The 27,168-nt window shown below is 36.3% G+C and overlaps 2 protein-coding genes across 3 annotated transcripts in view; one reads left to right on the plus strand and one right to left on the minus strand.

The window, feature by feature from the left end:
• Nucleotides 1–15,412, plus strand: LOC149725252 (von Willebrand factor A domain-containing protein 2-like). Of its 2 annotated transcripts, XM_089892326.1 has the most exons (20): nt 2–245; nt 308–496; nt 746–857; nt 1,159–1,310; nt 1,527–1,690; nt 1,924–2,092; nt 2,327–2,521; nt 2,788–2,982; nt 3,385–3,576; nt 3,817–4,008; nt 4,183–4,371; nt 4,700–4,811; nt 5,052–5,203; nt 5,365–5,528; nt 5,795–5,960; nt 6,180–6,371; nt 6,431–6,542; nt 6,626–6,777; nt 6,915–7,078; nt 7,368–15,412. In XM_089892326.1, the coding sequence occupies exons 1-20, from the start codon at nt 191–193 to the stop codon at nt 7,527–7,529; spliced, it is 3,180 nt and encodes a 1,059-aa protein (XP_089748452.1). In that variant the 5' UTR covers nt 2–190; the 3' UTR covers nt 7,530–15,412. The 2 variants fall into 2 exon arrangements, with proteins under 2 accessions (XP_089748454.1, XP_089748452.1); XM_089892328.1 differs by lacking the exon at nt 2,788–2,982 and having other exon boundaries at nt 1–245.
• The window catches only part of LOC149725253 (complement receptor type 1-like), a 21,231-nt gene continuing 1,540 nt past the window's right edge, over nt 7,478–27,168 (minus strand). The window contains exons 4-51 of the mRNA XM_089892411.1: nt 26,425–26,576; nt 26,045–26,208; nt 25,555–25,747; nt 25,033–25,221; nt 24,479–24,670; nt 23,754–23,945; nt 23,472–23,669; nt 22,915–23,103; nt 22,639–22,836; nt 22,311–22,502; nt 21,989–22,192; nt 21,583–21,774; nt 21,265–21,462; nt 20,939–21,127; nt 20,337–20,534; nt 20,026–20,217; nt 19,684–19,881; nt 19,356–19,547; nt 19,034–19,237; nt 18,628–18,819; nt 18,312–18,509; nt 17,985–18,173; nt 17,396–17,593; nt 17,085–17,276; nt 16,742–16,939; nt 16,412–16,603; nt 16,090–16,293; nt 15,736–15,927; nt 15,418–15,615; nt 15,091–15,279; nt 14,502–14,699; nt 14,191–14,382; nt 13,848–14,045; nt 13,518–13,709; nt 13,196–13,399; nt 12,842–13,033; nt 12,523–12,720; nt 12,379–12,399; nt 12,132–12,320; nt 11,752–11,863; nt 11,089–11,240; nt 10,685–10,845; nt 10,379–10,547; nt 9,818–10,012; nt 9,491–9,602; nt 8,928–9,073; nt 8,370–8,533; nt 7,478–8,038 (exon numbers count right to left, since the gene is read on the minus strand). Of these exons, the coding sequence (XP_089748537.1) occupies nt 7,853–8,038; nt 8,370–8,533; nt 8,928–9,073; nt 9,491–9,602; nt 9,818–10,012; nt 10,379–10,547; nt 10,685–10,845; nt 11,089–11,240; nt 11,752–11,863; nt 12,132–12,320; nt 12,379–12,399; nt 12,523–12,720; nt 12,842–13,033; nt 13,196–13,399; nt 13,518–13,709; nt 13,848–14,045; nt 14,191–14,382; nt 14,502–14,699; nt 15,091–15,279; nt 15,418–15,615; nt 15,736–15,927; nt 16,090–16,293; nt 16,412–16,603; nt 16,742–16,939; nt 17,085–17,276; nt 17,396–17,593; nt 17,985–18,173; nt 18,312–18,509; nt 18,628–18,819; nt 19,034–19,237; nt 19,356–19,547; nt 19,684–19,881; nt 20,026–20,217; nt 20,337–20,534; nt 20,939–21,127; nt 21,265–21,462; nt 21,583–21,774; nt 21,989–22,192; nt 22,311–22,502; nt 22,639–22,836; nt 22,915–23,103; nt 23,472–23,669; nt 23,754–23,945; nt 24,479–24,670; nt 25,033–25,221; nt 25,555–25,747; nt 26,045–26,208; nt 26,425–26,576 (8,749 nt within the window). The 3' untranslated portion in view covers nt 7,478–7,852. The remainder of the gene's footprint in view (nt 8,039–8,369; nt 8,534–8,927; nt 9,074–9,490; nt 9,603–9,817; nt 10,013–10,378; nt 10,548–10,684; nt 10,846–11,088; nt 11,241–11,751; nt 11,864–12,131; nt 12,321–12,378; nt 12,400–12,522; nt 12,721–12,841; nt 13,034–13,195; nt 13,400–13,517; nt 13,710–13,847; nt 14,046–14,190; nt 14,383–14,501; nt 14,700–15,090; nt 15,280–15,417; nt 15,616–15,735; nt 15,928–16,089; nt 16,294–16,411; nt 16,604–16,741; nt 16,940–17,084; nt 17,277–17,395; nt 17,594–17,984; nt 18,174–18,311; nt 18,510–18,627; nt 18,820–19,033; nt 19,238–19,355; nt 19,548–19,683; nt 19,882–20,025; nt 20,218–20,336; nt 20,535–20,938; nt 21,128–21,264; nt 21,463–21,582; nt 21,775–21,988; nt 22,193–22,310; nt 22,503–22,638; nt 22,837–22,914; nt 23,104–23,471; nt 23,670–23,753; nt 23,946–24,478; nt 24,671–25,032; nt 25,222–25,554; nt 25,748–26,044; nt 26,209–26,424; nt 26,577–27,168) is intronic.

Genomic DNA, 27,168 nt, shown 5'->3' on the forward strand with positions numbered 1-27,168 from the left:
TCAGATACTTTCTACGCAGTGATAAGTGCAAAGTAAGGGGAAAGATTAAACATAGAAAGGCCGCATTGGGTAAGAAAGCCAAACCGACACAGCGTATTTTAATTCTTCATACTTATTACAGCTGAGCAGAATAGTTTCTTGTGAGGTACTGGGCTAGATTGCTGCTAGTTTCTTTCGCCACCGTATCAAAATGAAATGGCTATTCCTTTTCAACATGGCATATATTCTTATATGCGGGACTTCAGGTAATATAAACTTCGAATTACAATATCTAAGAAGTTAAAGTAACAACTATGCAACTTTATAGGTGAATACTGCTTGAAGATGGGTAACATTACAAACGGAAACGTCGCATGCAGTGAAGGAAACATGGTTGGTTCTGTGTGTTCGTTCACATGCAACGAAGTCGATGGTTATAAACTGTTCCCACTTACTCTGACTACGAGCACTTGCCTAAACAATAGAGAATGGGACGAAGGGCGGCCTTGCTGTGCACGTGAGTGATTAAAATGGCAAAAAACTGTAACCACTGGCAGAAATATGAACGTACAAACAATTACAAAAAATATACCCATATGAACATCTTTTTTTTTCTTACTTAACGGAAAGTCTGTCACTTTTATACACACGCCATGCAGTCCGCTTGCTACTGCCTATAATAAACTTTTTGGCAACTTCTTTGTACGAAACTTATTCTCCACGAACAAGGACGGTACAGTACTTATTACAGCAAGTTTTATTCCAGGTGGTTGCCCGAGATATGCGGTTATGGATTTGGTTATTGTACTTGATTCGTCGTCGTCAGTGGGCCAACAAAATTGGGAAATTATGAAAAGTTTTGTTCGTGAAATTATAAAGTAAGAATCAACTTTTATGTAAAGCTAATTTTACAGTTACCACGGTTTAGTTGCTACAACAAGCTAGTAAAACTTGATTCTGCAGGTGCACAAGATAAAAGTTCGTTAATCTTACGTATCGGTTCTTTACGTATATCTACGTTTAATTACATATGTTTAAATTTCACTGCTAAAAATGCCGTAAATTATACATTGTAATTATATATATATATCAGTTATAATATAAGAATATATGTATAATGGTATTATTCATATATGTTTCCCTTTAGAAGTCAAATTGATAATACTGCAATTTTTACAGCACATTTGAAGTCTCATCTACAGCTACAAGGATTGCTGTATTCCGCTACAACAAAGAAATAGACACCACTTCACAAATTTTGTTATCTGATTTTCCCGACGACAAGCAAGCTTTGCTAAAAAAATACAACGCAATACCCTACGATGGAAGTGGTACGACAATAAGCTTAGCAGATATAAATAGTAAATACATAAACGGTCGAATAGTTAACCTAGAGTTAACCTGTACATACTAAACAAAACAGTAACCTTTTATATGTGCTGATTGGCTTGATAAAAAGTTTCTCAAGCCTTTTGATGTTTCGATGCAAATATACTATATTTGAGTTCATATATTTTTAAAAAATATACCAATTAATTTTATAACAGGCACGAAAACCGGACAGGCGTTATCACACGTTCTGAATGTTGTTTTGAGCACTGCAAATGGCAACAGACCCGACGTTAAAGACGTAATATTGACCATAACTGATGGCCGTTCATTTGACGACGTTAGCCAGCCATCCCTACAGTTACGTAACCAGGGTGCTCTAGTAAGTCAAATACATACTTGTCAATATTTCTGCTGTTCTAACATATACTAAAATATACCGTAAACTTGACATACTGAAACTTCTAGCTAAGTTACATGGGCAATACCATTTTAAATATACACGCTAAAGTACATTGTAACAAATATAATCATAACTTATATAGCATAAAACCTAACATCTTCCATAACCGAACAAACAGACCATACAAACAACACACTTACTACTTATTCCAGACATACGTCCTCGGTATTCTGCCATCCAATGGATTAGGTTTAGACGACGAACAACTCGATGTTATAGCTGGTTCCAGTGAGCGCTTGTTGGTCGCTAATGCGGGTTTCTCAGGCTTGAATCAGGATTTTGCTGCAAGAATTGGACAACAAATTTGTGGAAAGCCTTGTGGTAGGTAGTATTTACACTTGCAAGGAGAACTATAAAACACTTTGACCAATCAGTATTACTGACGACGCTCATTGCAAAGCTGATACGAGACTTTGTTGTGTACAAAATGTGTACAATCTTAAAGTATACCTTATTTTTGACTGTTCCCTGTTGGAGAATTCGGTTGTAAATGAAACCTATCAAAAAATTGACACCTTCTTACTCAAAAAATTACGTTCTCGTATTGTTTTGCAGCTATCACGTGTCAGCCGCATCCCTCGCAACCTATGAACGGTTACGTATCTTGTACTGACCGTAACGTGGTGGGTAGTAAATGTAATTTTCGATGCAAGGAAGGATTCGCTTTGGTGGGTGCCGCAAATATGACGTGTGATGACGATTTAGACGGTGACGACGGAGTTTGGAGCGCCGTAGCGCCCACATGTCAACGTAAGTATATATTAGGTTGGCGAAATAGATGGCTCATGTAATCGTTACATTTTATCCTAATGTAGTATTTAAATAAACGTATATCTTTTTTGAAATGTTGGGCTAACGGACTTTGTTTTTGAAATAATCCTATAAACACGTGTATTTTTGAAATAATCCTATAAACACATAGCATATATATACATATAACCATACAATTCAACTTTACCAGTGAAACTAAATACGCATAGTGTTGACAGTTTATCGTATATTTTATGTGCTTTCAGAAATAACGTGTAATCCTGTACAAGAAAGTCCCGTAAACGGCGATATGACATGTACAAAGACTAACTTGGTTGGCAGCATATGTTTCTTTGCCTGTGATCAAGGCTATGAACTAGTTGGCGCAACTGATTCAGTTTGTAATGAAGTAAATGGTGCCGTGGATGGCACATGGACAAATCAGGCCCCTCGTTGTGAACGTGAGTAAATACTGAATATATTAGGATGGGGAAGATCGAAGATGGGACACTCTTTCATTCCATTTTCTTATACCATTTGGTAGTAAACAAAAAATATTCAAAGAAATATAAAACCGTATCTTCACGACTACAATAATCCGTTGTTAATTGTTTAAAACACGATTAGGATATTTGGATATTATGTGCTTAAAGTCTTCCCCCACCCTCACTATGTTTCAAGTCCATATACTATCCAGATACGTGTATACGTGTCTCTTATGTGCATATAACTACCTTTACAACAAAACATTGTAGGTCAGGCTAATAGGCTATAACTCACATAGAAAAAAGACACCGCTTTAAACATATGAAATGAAATAATCCTAAAGCGAAAATGGATCAATATTTTACATTTCTTTACAGGTAAAGTCTGCCCTGAAGCACCAGCCGCCCCTACTTTCGGTACACGAACATGTACAGACGGAATCAATCTAAACTCACAATGCGAATACACGTGTAATGAGAACTACATTCGTTCTGGAGCCCGCTATACTACATGCGTAGAAGACATCAACGGTGTGAGAACATTCGACAACGATGCACCAACATGCACACGTAAGGCAAAAGTCAAAACTAAATTAAATTAAACCCAGATACATAAGCATTAGCAGTCTTGCGCAGTTTTAAATGTTAAACGATTTACCGTGTACTATTCGGCGCATATTGCTATTCTATTGCGTGTTTATACGTTGTTTGGCAAATGCAGTAACTTATTTAACCTAAATATCTGCCATTCACTAAATCTGACTGGTGTGCGAAGTTCGTATGAAGCGAAAATTAATAACTTTCACACAGCTACTAAATGCCCTGCCGCTGCCCCAGCACCAGTAAACGGTTTCAAAATTTGCTCCAACGAGAACGAATTTGGTTCAGTGTGTGAATACGGTTGCAATATTGGATACAGAAGTATTGGACCGCTTATTGCAGTGTGTGGCCGAACCGCTGACGGCACACTTCGTTTTAATGACACAGCACCGATTTGTCAAGGTACGTTTGCTTGTACTTCGTATCATTAACAAACAATACTTGTTGTTTAGACATAATAAAACAGCAAGATACATGTGCATAGTGTAAACAAAGTACAAAAATAACAATATATTAAAATCAGGCGGTAATAAATCGTTCCAGCAACTACTATTTACTCTTACCTTCGTTTTACAGCAATCCAGTGCCCTCAACAGTCCAAAATCCTCAACGGTCAAGTGTCTTGTACTGACAGCAACACATACGACTCAACCTGTACTTTTCAATGTGATCAGTTCAACGGTTACAGTCTTTATCCCTCTGGCCACTCAAGAACAACTTGTTTATCGAATTCCAGTTGGTCGTGGGCCAGCCCTTGTTGTTCAAGTAAGAACACAGTCCAAACCTTCATTTAGTAGTAGCTTACAACAACTTACAAACTTATCACGATAACAAATCTTTGGAATTAGACCACTTAACATGATTCAGCAAAAAAAAACACAGAAAAGAAAAAGGCAAAATTGGTGTTGAATCAACGTGAGCCGAAATGGCAAAAAATGTACTAGACTGCTGTAAGCTAATCTTTCTTTTATATTTAATAGTTCACACTACAACACCTCCAGACACGGCGCTTCTTTCAGCTACAACAAAACACTAAAATGGCTGCAGCGCGGTTGTAATATAGTAGTACCTATTAAACGTTGTCAATTTGCAGGACCCTGCTTGAATCACTCAGTTATTGACATGATTTTCATTCTCGACTCGTCTTCATCTGTGGGTTCTGATAACTGGGACGTTATGAAAAACTTTGTTCGTGACGTAATCAAGTATGTAATATAATAGAAGGGGAAGATGGGACACTTTTTTATTGCATTTTCTTGCCTTATTTGGTAGTTAAGAAAGAACATTTAAAGAATTATAAAACCTTATCCTCATGACTTAGGATATTATATTCTAAATGTGTCCCGTCTTCCCCCACCCTACTATAAATGTCACTTATAGAGGATATAGCTTACAATCAGTTATATCAGAGTACCATCTCTAAAACATATGCTATATCTAAACAGCTTGCTGAGTATAACTGAGACTGGTACAAGAGTTTCTATTTTCCGATACAACCGAAGACCTGACCGACAATCCCAAATATTGCTGAACGACCATATTGGCGATAAACAAGGCTTGCTTTCTGCGCTGGACCAAATGCCCTACAATGGAAGAGGTACTGTAAATAAGACATACTCAGGAAACTATATTTATAAAGTGAATAGGCCTAAGCTATTGGTGCAAAGCAAATTGTCAATTTAAAATAGCTAGTTTATAAAACCAGAGGAAACGGTATTTGTGGACTATAGCAAAATAACATATTTCGTCTTATAATAGGAACCTGGATTGGAAACGCGCTTAACCATGCTAAAGACTTCATTTTACAACTCCGAAACGGCGACCGTCCTGATGTTATTGATGTTGTGCTTACAATTACCGATGGTAGATCGAAAGATGACGTCAGTGTGGTATCAGAAGAACTACGCAAGCAAGGCGCACTGGTATTTTGACTTTGCTATTTCTAATATTCGCATTCATGAAAAAATTACCTTTTGGTGCAAATATTACTTGAAATTTAAAATTCAAAACCAGATTATTTAATATGGGTGTGGTCCTACGTCTAGGTTTGCCACTAAGGTAGCAAACGTAGACCGTTTTTTCCCAAAGTTACTTCAGTGAAGAATATTGGTGCTTATGAACCTTGTTTATTTTTGCTATTTGTAAGTCGTATGCAATCTACATATTTTTTGTATTGTAAAACCAACAGACTTATGCCGTTGGTGTGATTCCTCCGAACGGAAAAGGACCAAGAGAAGAAGAACTTCTGAAGATTGCTGGTTCTACAGATCGAGTTAAAATAACAACAAGTTTTGAAGGCACGAAGGATCATTTCGAGAAACTTATGAGTGACGACTTATGCGGCAGCCCTTGTGGTAAAAACAATGTTTATACAGTAAATACTCAATATATAGTGGAGTGGGAAAAGGTGGGAAAAACACTTTTTCGTTCTGTGTTCTCGTCCCATTTGGTAGTAAACAAGGAAAATTCAAAGAATTTTAAAGCCGTATCCTAGGGACTCCTATAGACCGCTGTTAATTATTTAATACACTATCAAGATTTGGAATATATGTGCTAAATCATAAATGTTATAGATGTACAATGTAATCCTCGACACGTCACCCCTGCGAACGGGCGAATGAGATGTACCAATAACAACATGGAAGGTAGCAGATGTACTTTCTCCTGCGACAGTGTGAACTTTAACCTACAAGGAGAAGGACTATCAGTGTGTAAAGATGACAACGGTTTAGGAGCGTGGACTGCGCCCACACCAGTTTGCAAAGGTGAAGAAACTGATAATGTTAACATTGTAGCTTATTACTAAATTTATTTTTTATTCCAGCGCGTTGTTCAACTTTCGGTTTTATGGATTTGGTCGTCGTTCTTGACTCTTCTTCTTCATTCGGAAAGAAAAACTGGGCGGAGATGAAAATGTTTATCCGACAAATCTTAAGGTACAACAGAATCTCTAATCCCTTGTATTAAAACTGTTAAACAAACGAAGCATTTTAATCTTATATTATCATTTTTCATGCAGCTCTTTCGATATCTCGCTCACCGCAACGCGCGCTGCGGTGTTCCGTTACAACAGCATGGTGTATAACGACTCTCAAATTCTACTGAGCGACTTCCCGACAAATAAGTCCGGTTTGCTGCAAGCATACGACGCCATTGTGCACAATGGAAGAGGTAATGCTTGCTACAAGTTTAGTTTCTCCCTATCTTCATAGGCGTAAACATACGTCTTTAAGTTAATAATACATATGTAGAACATCTGTATCACAGACCCCATTACTAAGATATGTTCTTATACAACTTTTCTATAGGTACTATGACTGGACAAGCACTGCAGTACGTAAACGACACGATATTGGCTGACGTTGCGGGTAACAGACCGGAAGCAGTGGATGTTGTTCTCACCGTTACGGATGGACGATCTGTAGATGACGTAACAGCGATATCAGATAGTTTACGACAAAGGGGAGCTTTGGTAAGCAATGTTGTTTCATTCGGTATTAATGAATGTAACATATTTGTTCTACGGGCAACGTTATAACATTATACGGCTAACAAATTAGAGAACCCATAAAGGAATACTTGGTTATTTGCCGCCTTTCTGTCTCACCCAAGACAACATACGCCCACAGTAGTGGCAGCATCGAGCCTCGAATCACCATCCTCCGGTCTAGAGGCGCTCCAACTACTATGCCACGGCGATGTTCATCTGCATTGTACCATTTTAAGTACTATTGCCGCTAACTCCCAACTTCTACAAACAGACCTACGCTATCGGAGTAATTCCGCCGAATAAGAAGGGAGCAGATCGCGACCAATTACTCTCAATAGCTGGAGAAGCAAACAATATCTTTCTTGCAATAAACAACTTCGATGGTGTGTTTGACAAGTTTATTGGGAAACTTGATGAAGACCTTTGTGGGTGATGACATTATGACACAGTTCAGTAACATGCTTTTAAATCGTGTGAATAGTCATGTACATATTTCGCTTCGCCGATATTTACCTTGTGATTCGTTCAGTTAAAATAAATTGTTATTAAAAAAATATTGAATTTTAGGTTTAAGTTGCTAGTATGCGGAAATGGGAAACTGTAAGAAACAGGCGGGCTGTTAACATTAATCTTATAACTGAACCTGAAGAAATAAACAGTTTGAAAATGTCTCTCATGTAAGAGAACTTAATCAGATGAAACATGATATTGAAATGAAGATATATTGGTTGAATATATGGTTAAATAATTCAAGAATTATTCAATCGGGAGCAGTGGAGGGGAACAGGTTTCTTGAACCAAGGAGTTGACGAACTGCTCATACAGCCCTCCGTAGTTTCCGTTATTTGCCAAGAATCTTCGAGATGGGCTACCCGCCAAAGCGAGTAGATTCACTGTGTTCATTCCGTTTCCGATTATAGGTGGTACACCAAGGGCATACGTCTATGGATAAAAATAATAAAACAACATTACCGACGGGCGGTTCATTACAGGGCTATTGTTTATATTGGATATGGCTATAACATCCGCATAAAAAAAAGCTCCCGAAGAATATAAATCTTGGAAAAACATGACCTTGTTTAAAAAACATATGCACAGCCGTTGCACTTTTTCTTTGCGAACCACAACCATGAGAAGTAAATTACAACATTTTCTAATTAATTTCAAGAAACCATTCCAATTTCACAGCATACGCGATGGGTTCATACGCCTTATACTGTAACTGCAGGTATAGAACTCCCAATAAGTTTATACCACAGCTAATATCACTTACTAAAACACCATTTGCTCTAAGTTGTTCAGAAATAGGAACAATACTCGACACTGAACGACCATCAGTCACTGTCAAAACAACGTTTCTTGCGGCAGGCCATTCTCCGTTCGCGCGAGTCAATATGACATCTCGTACGTGTTGAAGAGCAAGGGCAGTGCGGGTTCCTGTAAGATGAAACGTTTTATTTAGGTTTAGTTCGTTACAACCACGAGTTTGGCTCGCAATTAGGATGGTATGGCGGATTTTTCAAGTATTTTTTTAGTCTAATTTAATTAGAGCTCAACTTTGCACATACTTGAAAAAAAAACTTTGAATAATTGCAATGATGATATGAAGATTAATCTGCAGAAACATCACTAGAAAGTTAATCAAAGTTTTCACCATTTATTTTTCGAAATGCAACTTCAGTTTTATTGTTTGATTTAAACTCGTGGTAATGAGACACTACCCTAAACCCCTCACTCATATGGAACTGATTAATTGTCTTGGATACATTTGTCACTTTTCTTTAGTTTTGATATATTATAAAATATGATCCCATTTAAACAGTCAACCAACCTGCTCCATTATATGGAATAGCATCATAAGCAGCGAAGAAGGAATTATCAGAGTAGGAATTAAGTAAGATCTGTGTGTCGGTGTCCACACGTCTGTTATACCGGAAAGCAGACACTCTCATTGCATTTGGACCGATCACAAATGACCTAAATAGAATAAGAAAACAAATTATCAATTCATAAACTCCTATTTCTGCCCAGAGGTAAATAAACACATCTTGCAAGCCGTGCTCGGTGTCAATATACACCCAATGCTTATATGAGTAACAGAGTTGCAGCTTAACTTTTATGAAAACAACAAAATTTGTGTGCCTAATCTAAAGGCCCATTATATATAGTAACCTCCATAAACCAATCACAAAATTATAACAGCGTTTCGTATATCATTGACACTTTATAATGGTAAACATATTAAACAACAAGTCTTGTGGCTTTTTTAAAATGGATATTAATATAATCTTATTAAGTTAAATGGAATAGACTTCAGTCATCCTAACTTGAACAACCTCCCAAGTCTTAGACAACCATATAATTTCTGAACTAAAATATTCAAACAAAACTTACCCGATCAAACTACGAACAAAGGCCTTCATGTCTGTCCAACTTTTAAGTCCTATTGATCTAGACGAATCCAACACAACAACTAAGTCGATTACTCCATAATTTCGACATTGTGCTGAAAAAGTAAAAAGGTTACTTTACCAATTTGAATGAAAATACATAAAACTTCGAATTAAATTAGTAAAATTGCTTTTTTTAATAAAAAATTAAAGGTCAGTTTGATAGTAATTGTATAATTGAAAACAGCTTTACTTGTGTGAGTGGTATGACACCTACACAAAAAAAACATAATACAAATTATGATTTTATTCATTATATAAATAAACAAACCTAAACACATTGGTGCAGGAGAAGTCCACACTCCATCGTTACTTGAGTTGGGACCATCAACACACCTTGTTTGTGGTTCACCAGACAATACAAAACCAGGTCTGCAAGTGAATGAGCATACACTATCTTCCACATTACTATTTGTACAGGATATTAATCCATTAGTAGGTGGAAGAAGTCGGAGGCATTGGGAAGCTGTTGATTGTGAGTTGGTTTAGAACTTATACTAGCAAGTTTGGTTAAGCAATAATTGAATGTAACTTTATTTACCCTTGTGTGACAGGGCAACGGCAGTAGTTATTATATAGGTGTTCTGTTTTTTAAACATTGTGCCCGCTTACGAGTTGCCACGTATTAAACTTCATGAAAAATTACTAATACTAAAAAAATATTTATAACAAGTAGGAAGGAAAATATATAAAATTCAAGAGTGTATTTCTAAAGTCAGAACTTCAGGAAGTATGATGTAAGGCTACATTATTTTAAGTAAAATGTAATAGTGTGGTAAAGATACCATCAGCTAAACAACCTTGTAGCAGAAATAAAATGGCGCTCTCTTACCACATGGATGTCCACATAGGTCGTTTGTCAACTTCTGCTTAAATATATCAGAAATACCAAGTAATGCAGGGGTACTGAACACAACCCTGTCCATTGACCCAGCTATCTCAAGAAGAAGGCTGTAGCTTGGCCCAAGTCCATTTCCTGGTGTTATACCAAGGGCATAGGTCTGTGTAATACATAGGTTTTAAATGAAATCTAACGACATACGAGTGTGTTTTAGATAATTTTCGTGATAAGTTACAATTAGAAAAAAACAAATTTTACTTTAATTGTTTTTTTAATCTAAGAAAACATAAAATCTACCAAGGCTCCTTGGCTTCTTAATTGATCAGACACAGGCATCACGCTGTCATAGGATCTCCCATCGGTTATGGTAATAATAACATCACGAACTAAGCGGTTGCCATTTCTGTATCTTAAAACATGATCCTGGGCATATTGAAGTGCTCTGCCTATCCAAGTGCCTGTAGAGAAATATTTTCCTTGTTAACTGTATTTTATAATCAAGATTCTATTATATATAGGTAAGAGTCACAAAGCGAACCATGCTATGGTACCAGATTTGGCTCATTACCCCAACATTGTATTCTATATGGGTAAGGTCCTACCAGTAATGGCCCGGGACTCAAAATTGGTCGATTATCACAACATAATAAAGATTAAAACATTGCATTGTAGAAAAATGTTCGGCAAGTTTAATTATTTACCCGATCCATTGTAGGGAATATTTTCAACCGCTGTTATCAAACCACTCTTATCATTTATAAATCGGTTAAATAGAATTTGTGAGCGTCTATCCACTCCCCTGTTGTATCTGAACACTGCAACCCTTGTGCCATCAGCAGAAACATCAAAGGCGCTGAAAATTAAGTTTGAAGTATTTTGCATAAGCGATACATTTATTAAAATCCTTTTGAGACATTAGAGAAACCTAAACAGCCATAGCAAGTGCCAGTGTTCGAGTATTTTTGTTGAGCACAGTAAAGTTGAATGAATAGCCTATCTGGTTTAATTTAACTAAAAATTAGGTTGTTTCCAAGAACCTAAGTATAGTAAAATTCTTTTATATAACTGCGGTATAATATTATAATAATTAAGTAAAACCTAATGCAAAAAAAATGACATTTAAGTCTCTATTTGAACATGACAAAACTCAAGAGTAGCATAAACACGTAAGAACGTGGATAGGTAGGTGCAGCAACCTCGCTCATTTTCTTCCAATTAAATGTAAACATGTTTTTAACTGTAAGCATGTTTTAACTGTTGTTTTATCTCTATATCTTGTCTTTTTGTTTAATATTTTTCTAAATTTTCGCTACCGCAAATGAAAAGACAAATAAATGGTATTATTATTATTATATACAAAATACCTTATCATATCTGTCACGAATGACTTCATTAAAACCCAGTTTTGTAATCCAATAGAAGTTGAAGAATCCATTATAAAGATGATATCAAACACAGAGTGCATGAGACATTGTCCTGCAATAAAACAACATAAAATGTACCAACAAACAAATTAATGTTCTAGGAAGAAAATGATGGTTCTGTGTGTTTTAATGTAATTGCAGCAAAAAATAAATGCTTTGGTCGGAGAGATCTGAATACGACACCCCCCAAAAAAACACCACAACGTTTTATATTTACTAAGTAACCTGTGTACGTGAGGTATGTGATGCTGACACAAGGACAAGCATGTTGTGACTTTAGAAAAAATGACACCCTGTAATTTGTAAAACTTTAAACTTACGTCCACAGCAAGGTGTTGGTATATCCCAAGTTCCATTTGGTAGACAAGTCAGTTGTCTATTTCCGGGTGGGTAGACAAAATATCCATCTGGTCTATCACACTGCAATGTGCAAACTGAATTCGCATTGCTGCCATCAGAGCAAGTAAACTCTCCATTTGGAACACCGCCCAAAGCAAAACATGGTTCATCTAACATTAATTGAATTCAGTTAGAATTCAAAAAATATGGTAAATTTAACGTACATACCTTGGAAAATTATTTCTGTATCTGTGGAAGTAAAACAGAAGACATAAATATAATAAAATACTAATGCTTTAAATTGTAAATCATTAAAAGATGGTGAACTGCTAATCCAATTATGGACTATTTATTGGTTTATGAAAAACTTACTTCTACAGAATGGTTCTGTATCACTCCATTGGCCGTTAGCATCACCATTAGAATCATCATTACAAGTTAAAACTTCTGCTCCAACTAATTCAAATCCTGACTCACAATAAAATGTGCACTCGCTGTTAACTATATTGGATTCTGTGCAATTAACACCTCCATTTGCCAAAGTATTAAAAGGAGGTTGACAAGTAATCACTGCAGAAAAAAACAATATAAATATAATATGAAGTAATGCATTTTTTATTATAAAACAATAGAGTGAAAGATTGTATAAAATTACAAAAAAAAAAATCGTATATTTGTGGGAGATACATACATTGACAAACTGGAGCAGGGTTATCGAATTGGTAATTTCCATCCCCCATGTCTCTGCAAGTTGTAACTGAAGGTCCAATTACAGCAAAATCTGGCCCACAAGTGTATGTGCATTGGGATCCAATGTTATTTCCACGACTGCAATTTATTGCTCCATTTGCAGGTGGTGGTGGTGGAGGACTGCATTGTCTTCCTGTGAAAGATAAAACATTGTAAATGGAAAACTACATCTACAAATCATCAACATAACAACATTGTGAAGTTTAACTTTTAAAAACTTTTTCTGTCAACCACAAACTAAAAAGCAGTTTAAACCCCATATTTTCTTATTACTAGAAAACAATTTAAAACTTACTTGTGCAAGTTGGTGCATCAGAACTCCATTGTCCGTAAGGATCACTATCAGAATCATCATTACAAGTTAAAACTGCTTCTCCAACTAATTCAAATCCTCTGTTACAAGTGAATGTGCACTGGCTGTGAATCACATTGGAATTCGTGCAAGTGACATTTCCGTTGCTCGGTGTTACAATATCATAAGGTGGCTGACAGGTCTTTACTGTGGGTTGTAAAACAGATTATAAAATACTTACTTTGGTATCATACATTAATAAATTAAAACCAGCTGCAAATAACCCTAATAACATTCACAAATGCCTATGTTGTGCAATACTTACTTTGACAAACTGGAGCAGGGTTATCAAACCGATAGTTTCCATTGCCCATGTCTGTGCATGTTGAGACTGAATCTCCAACTACAGCATAATCTGGATTACACGTATATGTGCATTGGGAACCAAGGTTAATCCCATCACTGCATTGCATTTGTCCATTGTCAGGTGATGGTGGTGGGGGACCACATTGTTTTCCTATGAGATATAGATATTCAAGCTTAGATATTGTTAATAATTTCTTAAATAAGCATAATGCGAACAAGAATCAGGCACTACATGCACACATCTCTAATGACATAGAAAATAAAGAATTTTTAATAAATAAAAACGTACTTCTGCAAGATGGTGCATCAGAACTCCATTGTCCATTAGGATCACCATCAGAATCATCATTACAAGTTAAAACTGCTTCTCCAATTAGGTCATAATCTGGGCCACAGCTGAATGTGCACTGGCTGTGAATTATATTGGCGTTTGTGCAATCAACATTTCCGTTTTCCAGTGTTTCGTAAGTTGGTTGACAGGTCTTTACTGCAGGAGGATAAACTTGTTACAAATGTTAACTTTTTAGAGCAATTCAAGTTTTATATACGATCAATGGGAATGGAAGATATTAATACGGAAATGACAAAAACTATTGTTGTATTCGCTTAACAATATATTGTACAATACATACATTGACAAACTGGAGCAGGGTTATCAAACCGGTAATCTCCATCGCCCATGTTTCGGCAAGTGGTTACTGGCGGTCCGACTACAGCAAAATCTGGGTCACAGGTGTATCTGCATTGGGATCCAATGTTAGTTCCATCACTGCAATTTATTGCTCCATTCGCAGGTGCTGGTTGTGGATCACTGCACTGTATTCCTGTGGAAATTAAAAGTTAAAAACCTAAGAACAACTGCTGAATTAAAGTCATACAAAATGAGCTTTTAAATATTTAACACTAAAGTTTTTAAGATAAACCGGCAATAGATAAATCTTACTTCTGCAAAATGGTGCATCAGAACTCCATTGTCCGTTAAGATCATCATCAGAATCATCCTCACAAGTCAAAATTGCTTCTCCTACTAACTCATATTCTGGGCTGCAAGTGAATGAACAGCGACTGTTGATTGCATTGTTGTTTGTGCAACTGACTTGTCCATTTTGCAATGAATCGTAAGGTGGTTGACAAGTCTTTACTGTTTGAATACGATAAAATAAATGTTAAAGAAAATACCATATTAACAATAGATTCTAAAAGGGAAAGATTGTGTAATACATACATTGACAAACTGGAGCAGGGTTATCGAACCGATATTCTCCATTGCCAATTTCATCAAGTGTTATTTGAGGTGTACAAAATGTGTTTTAAGTGTTGTGCAACCAAATTATGTAGGAAAATTATAAATAAAGGTCATTGGAATAAAAAGAAATGCACAAACTTAATGCTTTACATTATAGTAAATTGAGGTAATGGAAGAGTGTTGTGCAAAATAATCAAGGCAGGCAACCAATAAACTGTCACTCATATTTTTGAAAGTACCGGCTTTACAATGTTAAGTTCTAAGTAATTTCTACTTTCCTACTTACGTTCACAAGTTGGTGGTGGATTATCAAAAGAAAGTGACCGATCTTGTGTTTCTGAACAATCTGCAGATTGTGCTCCAACCAATGAATATCCTGGATTGCAACCAAACTCACAACGTGCTCCCAAGAATTGGCCGCCACTACAGACCTTGAAACCATTCATTGGATCAGGGGGTAACGTACATTGCAATCCTGTAAAGTAAATACACATTGAGAAACAATACTAAGATTTACATGCTTGTATTGGCAAAATTCCAAGTTTTGTTCATAATATTTTAACAAAAACCTACATTTTATTGATAAATAAAACATGTTGATCCATAAACTTACTTCTACAGAATGGTTCTGTATCACTCCATTGGCCGTTAGCATCACCATTAGAATCATCATTACAAGTTAAAACTTCTGCTCCAACTAATTCAAATCCTGACTCACAATAAAATGTGCACTCGCTGTTAACTATATTGGATTCTGTGCAATTAACACCTCCATTTGCCAAAGTATTAAAAGGAGGTTGACAAGTAATCACTGCAGAAAAAAAACAATATAAATATAATATGAAGTAATGCATTTTTTATTATAAAACAATAGAGTGAAAGATTATATACAATTACAAAAAAAAAACGTATATTAGTGAAAGATACATACATTGACAAACTGGAGCAGGGTTATCGAACCGGTAATCTCCATTGCCCATGTCTCTGCATGTGGTTACTGAAGGTCCAATTACAGCAAAATCTGGCCCACAAGTGTATGTGCATTGGGATCCAATGTTATTTCCACGACTGCAATTTATTGCTCCATTTGCAGGTGGTGGTGGTGGGGGACTGCATTGTGCTCCTGTGAAAGATAAAACATTGTAAATGGAATACTACATCTACAAATCATCAACATAACAACATTGTGAAGTTTAACTTTAAAAAACTTTTTCTGTCAACCACAAACTAAAAAGCAGTTTAAACCCCATATTTTCTTATTACTAGAAAACAATTTAAAACTTACTTGTGCAAGTTGGTGCATCAGAACTCCATTGTCCGTAAGGATCACTATCAGAATCATCATTACAAGTTAAAACTGCTTCTCCAACTAATTCAAATCCTCTGCGACAAGTGAATGTGCACTGGCTGTGAATCACATTGGAATTCGTGCAAGTGACATTTTCGTTGCTCGGTGTTACAATATCATAAGGTGGCTGACAGGTCTTTACTGTGGGTTGTAAAACAGATTATAAAATACTTACTTTGGTATCATACATTAATAAATTAAAACCAGCTGCAAATAACCCTAATAACATTCACAAATGCCTATGTTGTGCAATACTTACTTTGACAAACTGGAGCAGGGTTATCAAACCGATAGTTTCCATTGCCCATGTCTGTGCATGTTGAGACTGAATCTCCAACTACAGCATAATCTGGATTACATGTATACGTGCATTGGGAACCAAGGTTAATTCCATCACTGCATTGCATTTGTCCATTGTCAGGTGATGGTGGTGGGGGACCACACTGTTTTCCTATGAGATATAGATATTCAAGATTAGATATTGTTAATAATTTCTTAAATAAGCATAATGCGAACACAAATCAGGCACTACATGCACACATCTCTAATGACATAGAAAATAAAGAATTTTTAATAAATAAAAACGTACTTCTGCAAGATGGTGTATCAGAACTCCATTGTCCATTAGGATCACCATCAGAATCATCATTACAAGTTAAAACTGCTTCTCCAATTAGGTCATAATCTGGGCCACAGCTGAATGTGCACTGGCTGTGAATTATATTGGCGTTTGTGCAATCAACATTTCCGTTTTCCAATGTTTCGTAAGTTGGTTGACAGGTCTTTACTGCAGGAGGATAAACTTGTTACAAATGTTAACTTTTTAGAGCAATTCAAGTTTTATATACGATCAATGGGAATGGAAGATATTAATACGGAAATGACAAAAACTATTGTTGTATTCGCTTAACAATATATTGTACAATACATACATTGACAAACTGGAGCAGGGTTATCAAACCGGTAATCTCCATCGCCCATGTTTCGGCAAGTGGTTACTGGCGGTCCGACTACAGCAAAATCTGGGTCACAGGTGTATCTGCATTGGGATCCAATGTTAGTTCCATCACTGCAATTTATTGCTCCATTTGCAGGTGCTGGTTGTGGATCACTGCACTGTATCCCTGTGGAAATTAAAAGTTAAAAACCTAAGAACAACTGCTGAATTAAAGTCATACAAAATGAGCTTTTAAATATTTAACACTAAAGTTTTTAAGATAAACCGGCAATAGATAAATCTTACTTCTGCAAAATGGTGCATCAGAACTCCATTGTCCGTTAAGATCATCATCAGAATCATCCTCACAAGTCAAAATTGCTTCTCCTACTAACTCATATTCTGGGCTGCAAGTGAATGAACAGCGACTGTTGATTGCATTGTTATTTGTGCAACTGACTTGTCCATTTTGTAATGAATCGTAAGGTGGTTGACAAGTCTTTACTGTTTGAATACGATAAAATAAATGTTAAAGAAAATACCATATTAACAATATATTCTAAAAGGGAAAGATTGTGTAATACATACATTGACAAACTGGAGCAGGGTTATCGAACCGATATTCTCCATTGCCAATTTCATCAAGTGTTATTTGAGGTGTACAAAATGTGTTTTAAGTGTTGTGCAACCAAATTATGTAGGAAAATTATAAATAAAGGTCATTGGAATAAAAAGAAATGCACAAACTTAATGCTTTACATTATAGTAAATTGAGGTAATGGAAGAGTGTTGTGCAAAATAATCAAGGCAGGCAACCAATAAACTGTCACTCATATTTTTGAAAGTACCGGCTTTACAATGTTAAGTTCTAAGTAATTTCTACTTTCCTACTTACGTTCACAAGTTGGTGGTGGATTATCAAAAGAAAGTGACCGATCTTGTGTTTCTGAACAATCTGCAGATTGTGCTCCAACCAATGAATATCCTGGATTGCAACCAAACTCACAACGTGCTCCCAAGAATTGGCCGCCACTACAGACCTTGAAACCATTCATTGGATCAGGGGGTAACGTACATTGCAATCCTGTACAGTAAATACACATTGAGAAACAATACTAAGATTTACATGCTTGTATTGGCAAAATTCCAAGTTTTGTTCATAATATTTTAACAAAAACCTACATTTTATTGATAAATAAAACATGTTGATCCATAAACTTACTTCTACAGAATGGTTCTGTATCACTCCATTGGCCATTAGCATCACCATTAGAATCATCATTACAAGTTAAAACTTCTGCTCCAACTAATTCAAATCCTGACTCACAATAAAATGTGCACTCGCTGTTAACTATATTGGATTCTGTGCAATTAACACCTCCATTTGCCAAAGTATTAAAAGGAGGTTGACAAGTAATCACTGCAGAAAAAAACAATATAAATATAATATGAAGTAATGCATTTTTTATTATAAAACAATAGAGTGAAAGATTATATACAATTACAAAAAAAAATGTATATTAGTGAAAGATACATACATTGACAAACTGGAGCAGGGTTATCGAACCGGTAATCTCCATTGCCCATGTCTCTGCATGTGGTTACTGAAGGTCCAATTACAGCAAAATCTGGCCCACAAGTGTATGTGCATTGGGATCCAATGTTATTTCCACGACTGCAATTTATTGCTCCATTTGCAGGTGGTGGTTGTGGGGGACTGCATTGTACTCCTGTGAAGGATAAAACATTGTAAATGTATCATTACACCTACACTGATGCAAAAACCAGCACCGTAGCACAGTGGTTACCATCACAGGAGGATAAGGGGGTGATACAGTTAGTCATTGGGGAGTGTGAATGTTTAAAAATGTTTCTATCAACCATGAATAATAAAGATAGTTCTATAGATATTTTTAAATTACCGGACAAGAAAATGAAACTTACTCGTGCAAGTTGGTGCATCAGAACTCCATTGTCCGTTAAGATCACCATCAGAATCATCATTACAAGTTAAAACTGCTTCTCCAACTAATTCAAATCCTCTGCGACAAGTGAATGTGCACTGGCTGTGAATCACATTGGAATTCGTGCAAGTGACATTTCCGTTGCTCGGTGTTACAATATCATAAGGTGGCTGACAGGTCTTTACTGTGGGTTGTAAAACAGATTATAAAATACTTACTTTGGTATGATACAATAATAAATTGAAACCAGCTGCAAATAACCCTAATAACATTCACAAATGCCTATGTTGTGCAATACATACTTTGACAAACTGGAGCAGGGTTATCAAACCGATAGGTTCCATTGCCCATGTCTGTGCATGTTGAGACTGAATCTCCAACTACAGCATAATCTGGATTACATGTATACGTGCATTGGGAACCAAGGTTAATTCCATCACTGCATTGCATTTGTCCATTGTCAGGTGATGGTGGTGGGGGACCACATTGTTTTCCTATGAGATATAGATATTCAAGCTTAGGTATTGTTAATAATTTCTTAAATAAGCATAATGCGAACAAAAATCAGGCACTACATGCACACATCTAATGACATAGAAAATAAAGAATTTTTAATAAATAAAAACGTACTTCTGCAAGATGGTGCATCAGAACTCCATTGTCCATTAGGATCACCATCAGAATCATCATTACAAGTTAAAACTGCTTCTCCAATTAGGTCATAATCTGGGCCACAGCTGAATGTGCACTGGCTGTGAATTATATTGGCGTTTGTGCAATCAACATCCCCGTTTTCCAATGTTTCGTAAGTTGGTTGACAGGTCTTTACTGCAGGAGGATAAACTTGTTACAAATGTACCTTTTTAGAGCAATTCAAGTTTTATATACGATCAATGAGAATGGAAGATATTAATTTGGAAATGACAAAAACTATTGTTGTATTCGCTTAACAATATATTGTACAATACATACATTGACAAACTGGAGCAGGGTTATCAAATCGGTAATCTCCATCGCCCATGTTTCGGCAAGTGGTTACTGGCGGTCCAACTACAGCAAAATCTGGGTCACAGGTGTATCTGCATTGGGATCCAATGTTAGTTCCATCACTGCATTGCATTTGTCCATTTGCAGGTGCTGGTGGTGGATCACTGCACTGTATTCCTGTGGAAATTAAAAGTTAAAAACCTAAGAACAACTGCTGAATTAAAGTCATACAAAATGAGCTATTAAATATTTAACACTAAAGTTTTTAAGATAAACCGGCAATAGATAAATCTTACTTCTGCAAGTCGGTGGATCAGAACTCCATTGTCCGTTAGGATCACCATCAGAATCATCCTCACAAGTCAAAATTGCTTCTCCTACTAACTCATATTCTGGGCTGCAAGTGAATGAACAGCGACTGTTGATTGCATTGTTATTTGTGCAACTGACTTGTCCATTTTGCAACGAATCGTAAGGTGGTTGACAAGTCTTTACTGTTTGAATACGATAAAATAAATGTTAAAGAAAATACCATATTAACAATAGATTCTAAAAAGGTAAGATTGTGTAATACATACATTGACAAACTGGAGCAGGGTTATCGAACCGATAGTCCCCATTGCCCATGTCATCAAGTGTTATTTGAGGTGTACAAAATGTGTTTTAAGTGTTGTGCAACCAAATTATGTAGGAAAATTATAAATAAAGGTCATTGGAATAAAAAGAAATGCACAAACGTAATGCTTTACGTTTAAATTCAGGTAATGGAAGAGTGTTGTGCAAAATAATCAAGGCAGGCAAAGATATAATGTTCAAAAACCAATAAACTGTCACTCATATTTTGAAAGTACTGGCTTTACAATGTTAAGTTCTAAGTAATTTCTACTTTCCTACTTACGTTCACAAGTTGGTGGTGGATTATCAAAAGAAAGTGACCGATCTTGTGTTTCTGAACAATCTGCAGATTGTGCTCCAACCAATGAATATCCTGGATTGCAACCAAATTCACAATGTGCTCCCAAGAATTGGCCGCCACTACAGACCTTGAAACCATTCATTGGATCAGGGGGTAACGTACATTGCAATCCTGTAAAGTAAATACACATTGAGAAACAATACTAAGATTTACATGCATGTATTGGCAAAATTCCAAGTTTTGTTCATAATATTTTAACAAAAACTACATTTTATTGATAATTAAAACATATTGATCCATAAACTTACTTCTACAGAATGGTTCTGTATCACTCCATTGGCCGTTAGCGTCACCATTAGAATCATCATTACAAGTTAAAACGTCTGCTCCAACTAATTCAAATCCGGACTCACAATAAAATGTGCACTCGCTGTTAACTATGTTGGATTCTGTGCAATTAACACCTCCATTTGCCAAAGTATTAAAAGGAGGTTGACAAGTAATCACTGCAGAAAAAAAAACAATAAAAATATAATATGAAGTAATGCATTTTTTATTATAAAACAATAGAGTGAAAGATTATATACAATTACAAAAAAAAACGTATATTAGTGAAAGATACATACATTGACAAACTGGAGCAGGATTATCGAACCGGTAATCTCCATTGCCCATGTCTCTGCATGTGGTTACTGAAGGTCCAATTACAGCAAAATCTGGCCCACAAGTGTATGTGCATTGGGATCCAATGTTATTTCCACGACTACAATTTATTGCTCCATTTGCAGGTGGTGGTTGTGGGGGACTGCATTGTGCTCCTGTGAAGGATAAAACATTGTAAATGTATCATTACACCTACACTGATGCAAAAACCAGCACCGTAGCACAGTGGTTAGCATCACAGGAGGATAAGGGGGTGATACAGTTAGTCATTGGGGAGTGTGAATGTTTAAAAATGTTTCTATCAACCATGAATAATAAAGATAGTTCTATAGATATTTTTAAATTACCGGACTAGAAAATGAAACTTACTCGTGCAAGTTGGTGCATCAGAACTCCATTGTCCGTTAAGATCACCATCAGAATCATCATTACAAGTTAAAACTGCTTCTCCAACTAATTCAAATCCTCTGTTACAAGTGAATGTGCACTGGCTGTGAATCACATTGGAATTCGTGCAAGTGACATTTCCGTTGCTTGGTGTTACAATATCATAAGGTGGCTGACAGGTCTTTACTGTGGGTTGTAAAACAGATTATAAAATACTTACTTTGGTATCATACATTAATAAATTGAAACCAGCTGCAAATAACCCTAATAACATTCACAAATGCCTATGTTGTGCAATACATACTTTGACAAACTGGAGCAGGGTTATCAAACCGATAGGTTCCATTGCCCATGTCTGTGCATGTTGAGACTGAATCTCCAACTACAGCATAATCTGGATTACATGTATACGTGCATTGGGAACCAAGGTTAATTCCATCACTGCATTGCATTTGTCCATTGTCAGGTGATGGTGGTGGGGGACCACATTGTTTTCCTATGAGATATAGATATTCAAGCTTAGGTATTGTTAATAATTTCTTAAATAAGCATAATGCGAACAAAAATCAGGCACTACATGCACACATCTAATGACATAGAAAATAAAGAATTTTTAATAAATAAAAACGTACTTCTGCAAGATGGTGCATCAGAACTCCATTGTCCATTAGGATCACCATCAGAATCATCATTACAAGTTAAAACTGCTTCTCCAATTAGGTCATAATCTGGGCCACAGCTGAATGTGCACTGGCTGTGAATTATATTGGCGTTTGTGCAATCAACATTTCCGTTTTCCAATGTTTCGTAAGTTGGTTGACAGGTCTTTACTGCAGAAGATAAATTCGATAATTTAAAGCAATTCAAAGGCAATATGACAAGCACCAAAATAATTAAAGTATACGTACATTCACAAACTGGAGCAGGGTTATCAAACCGATAGCCATCACCCATATTTCTGCATGTGGTTACTGGCGGTCCCACTACAGCATAATCCGAGCTACAAGTGTATGTGCATTTAGATCCAATGTTAGTTCCATCAGTGCAATTTATTGCTCCATTTGCAGGTGGTGGTTGTGGGTCATCACATTGGATTACTGCAGAAGTTAAGAAATATATTTAACTTTAATATAGGAATAAATAATTAACAAAGCAAGAATGAAACATTGTGTAGATGTAGCAGATTAAAATGATAATACGCTTTGATTTTACATGTTTAGTGTCACAAACACTTGCAACCAAAACGTTTTTAAGCTGTATTCTTATTCAAAACTCTTGCCACACCCCAAAAATGGAAACGTGACAAGCATGTTGCACACAGGAGTAAACAAGCATTACACACAATAATAATTATTATCGTATACGACGGTTCATCTCCCTCGAGTGAACTCAAGTAGGCAAACGGAACACAGCAGAGCGTTACATTCAAACATTAAAGAGTAATACACTTTATTTAAAAACCTACTTCTGCAGAATGGTGCATCAGAACTCCATTGGCCATTAGGATCACCATCGGAATCATCCTCACAAGTTAATATTGCTTCTCCTACTAACTCATATCCTTGGTTACAGGTAAATGAACAGCGGCTGGTAATTTCATTAGAACGTGTGCAACTGACTTCTCCACTTTGTATTGAAATGTAGGGTGGTTGACATGTAATCACTGTAACAGATGGTAAAAATGTATTATATAAAATTGTATACTAAACATAAAAATATTCATCACAACATTTTGTTCTTTACTTACTTTGACAAACTGGAGCAGGGTTATCGAACCGATATTCTCCATTGCCCATGTCTCTGCATGTTGTAACTGAATCACCAACTACAGCATAATCTGAGCTGCAAGTGTATGTGCATTGGGATCCAATGTTGTTTCCGTGACTGCATTCCATTTGTCCATTTACAGGTGCTGGTGGTGGGTCACTACATTGTATTCCTGTGGAAGTTGCGAATTACATCACTGTAAACATATGATTTTTTCGGTGTAACTATCAGGCGCACTTTTGCATGTGGGTGGAACAGAATTCCAAGTTCCACTGTCATCTCCATTTTCATCGTCAATACAAACTAAACTACTATTCCCTATGAGTTCGAAACCGGACAAACATTCAAATGTACAAACACTTGATACCAAGGAAGGATTAGTGCAAATGACAATCCCATTGTCAATGCTAGTGAAAGTTGAAGGCTCACAGATAATAGGAATAACTGACAAAAGAAAATACGTAAAAGCATAGTTTAATAAAGAAGAAGTATTATTAAACTATGATAAAAGTAATAAATGTATGTACTGTATTTAAAAAATGAATTTAAAAGGTTTGTGGAATATCGTAGATAATAAATGGTACAGTGTTGTAAACAAATATACATAGACACGACGTACCTGTTTAAATATTTCTTGCAAAAAGTGTGCAAACGCAATAACGTAAAAAAATAACAAATATAAAAAATTAAAATGTGTAAACTTACGTTCGCACACGGGTTCAGGATGAGTAAATGCTGGGTCGCCATTTGGTTGAGAAACACATCGGGAGATTGGTGAACCAGTCAACAGATATTCGTCGTCGCAAGTAAACGTGCAAGTTGAACCAACTGCATTGCCGTCAGTACAATTCATTTGACCATTACGAGGCGTAGATAACGGCGGTTCACATGTGCTCACTAAAAGAAGATATAGATATATTATCAAAACCTAACGTAACATAAAGTTCATGAAGGCTGTACTAAGAAACGAACAAAGTTCCCGCCGATATTTTAAATTCAAATTCATAATTGCCACTGTTACGTCATGCCATTGTTACGCCATGTGCAATGATGCATTATTAGGTTATTTGTGCAAAAAAACTAGGGAGCGTCATCAGTCAATTTTAACAGCTGCACGAAAGCATTTATTCAAGTGGTTCTATACTTAAAGTACAACCATGTCTATGCCGATTTTGCATAAGTCATTTGGTAAATCATATTATAAAACGCCAATTTGCTGTGTCACGTCTGGATAAGTGTTATTAACGATCAAAACTTACCCTCGCATGTCGGTGGCTCAGCGCTCCACTCTCCCGAGCCTGACACCTCGTTGCAAGAAATTCTTGGCTCTCCTTGTACTTGATACCCGCTGTCGCAAGTGTAGACGCAGACGCTTCCGGCCGAGTTGCGATCAGTGCAGCTCACTGCACCGTTGGCAGGCTGCAAAACCCTTGGCTCGCACGTAATTGCTAATTAAAAGATGAGGTTTAGTCGTCATTAAGCCACGACACTGTACAACGTGCAACGTATTTCTCGGTAGATTAAGAAATCGTGATAACAAATACCTATTTATTGTTATCAATAATAAAATCTTGACACCAATCGTGTGGCAAGACTTCATGATTATTGCTAAACTGGAATTCCCAGGATCAGCTACGTTTTTTCGGCTTTAAAGGTCATTATTTTACACAAAACGTTTTCTTTGCATTTTTGGACTTATCACATTATGATCACTTTGCTTGCCAAGTTCATGCTTTTGTTAAATCCTCGCTTTGTTTAAAACACGACATTTCTTTACTTACGACAGTCCACTTGTCTGTAGTATTCTGTGGTGAAATTTCCACACGCTTGCATCATTAACATGTTGGCAAATGATCTTGAAAGTGAAGCGAAGCCAGCAGTAAGAATAAACATTCTATCTCGCGAACCCGAGATTTCTAAAAGCTGGGACTCTCTCAATGCTCCCAAACGTGATTGGATTCCGACGACATAGGTCTTGTAGAGAATAAATCTTATAGTTGGCCCATACTCATATAAAACATATCAATACAGCCTATAATGTATCTTCAGTTAAACTTGTCGAAGTAACAAGGAACCCAAATAAAAAAACAACGAAATAACGACAGACTACATGACAGCACACCGGAAATAAAACATACACACTGCTAAATCAGTAGCCAATGCATATACAGTATATATCTTTGTTGGGATATTGGGTCAGTTATGATTAAACATATATATATAGAATCGAGAATAATACCCATATGGAATCGAGAATAGAACATTTGTTACCTCCACACCCTTTGCTCGCAGCATGCGCGAAGGAGCCAAGACATTGTCGTGAGCCCGACCGTCAGTCAAAGTTATCAGAACATCTCGTACACCTGGTCTATCTCCATTTGCCCCGGTAAGGATAACGTCATTGACGTAGCGTAACGCATTACCAGTAAGTGTTCCTAAACATAAGGTGTAACTTAGTACTGTCGACCATCGTTTAGCGCCATTGATTACATATTCAATATATATGCATGGTATTTCATACTTGATTTACAGTGCACCTATATAGCTATTTTATAACTATATACGAAACTATAGAACTTTGCCTGCAAACAACCTAGCCGTCTAATCTAAACGAATACAAAATGCATTAATGTATAACCAAGGTAATATACCGCCTCCGTTGTATGGAATCCTGTCGTATGCTGCTAAGAAACCACTTTGATCTGTCAAGTATTCGTTCAACAGTATCTGAGTTGATGTATCTACCACTCGGTTATAACGCAGCACAGATATTTGTGTGGAAGTGGCTGACCGCTGGAAGGAGCTATGGAGCAACGAGTACGTGAATTAAAAATAACGCAAATCATGACAACTGTAAAAACTACCGTATTCGGTATATGGTTGCCACTCGTCGCCTTTAATAACCATTTTTAAAACGATTATTTAAGCATATTTTTTATTTATCGATGACGGGGCTATTCTACACATTCGATATTACAATGCAAGAATATCAATTTCGACGCTTTATGCTGCTCCATAGTTTGCCTATATGTGTATATTTCTGCAACCACTAATAGGTTGGCCATATTAAACTTCATATAAGATATTATTTGTAAATCTGTTTAAACTAGCAGCCTAAGATTTATAAATATTTAGTTGTTATACAGTTAATGCATTGAGCATATAGTATACACAGTCAAGACATTTATTTAACAACTATCCAACAAAGTCTAAGTTTGCGTGAATGACGCACCAACCAGTCAAAGCCGCCAGCTGTAACCTCAAGCAACAGGAAATCATTAACTTTCAAAAATTATTAATATATCACAGGCAAATATGCTAAATGATATATGATGACACACTCAACGTGTCAGACTAATTATCCGAACTTGATATACGCTCGCGTGACAACGATT

Source organism: Ciona robusta, chromosome 14 (genome assembly GCF_009617815.1).
Source record: "Ciona robusta chromosome 14, ASM961781v2".
Lineage (NCBI taxonomy): Eukaryota > Metazoa > Chordata > Ascidiacea > Phlebobranchia > Cionidae > Ciona > Ciona robusta.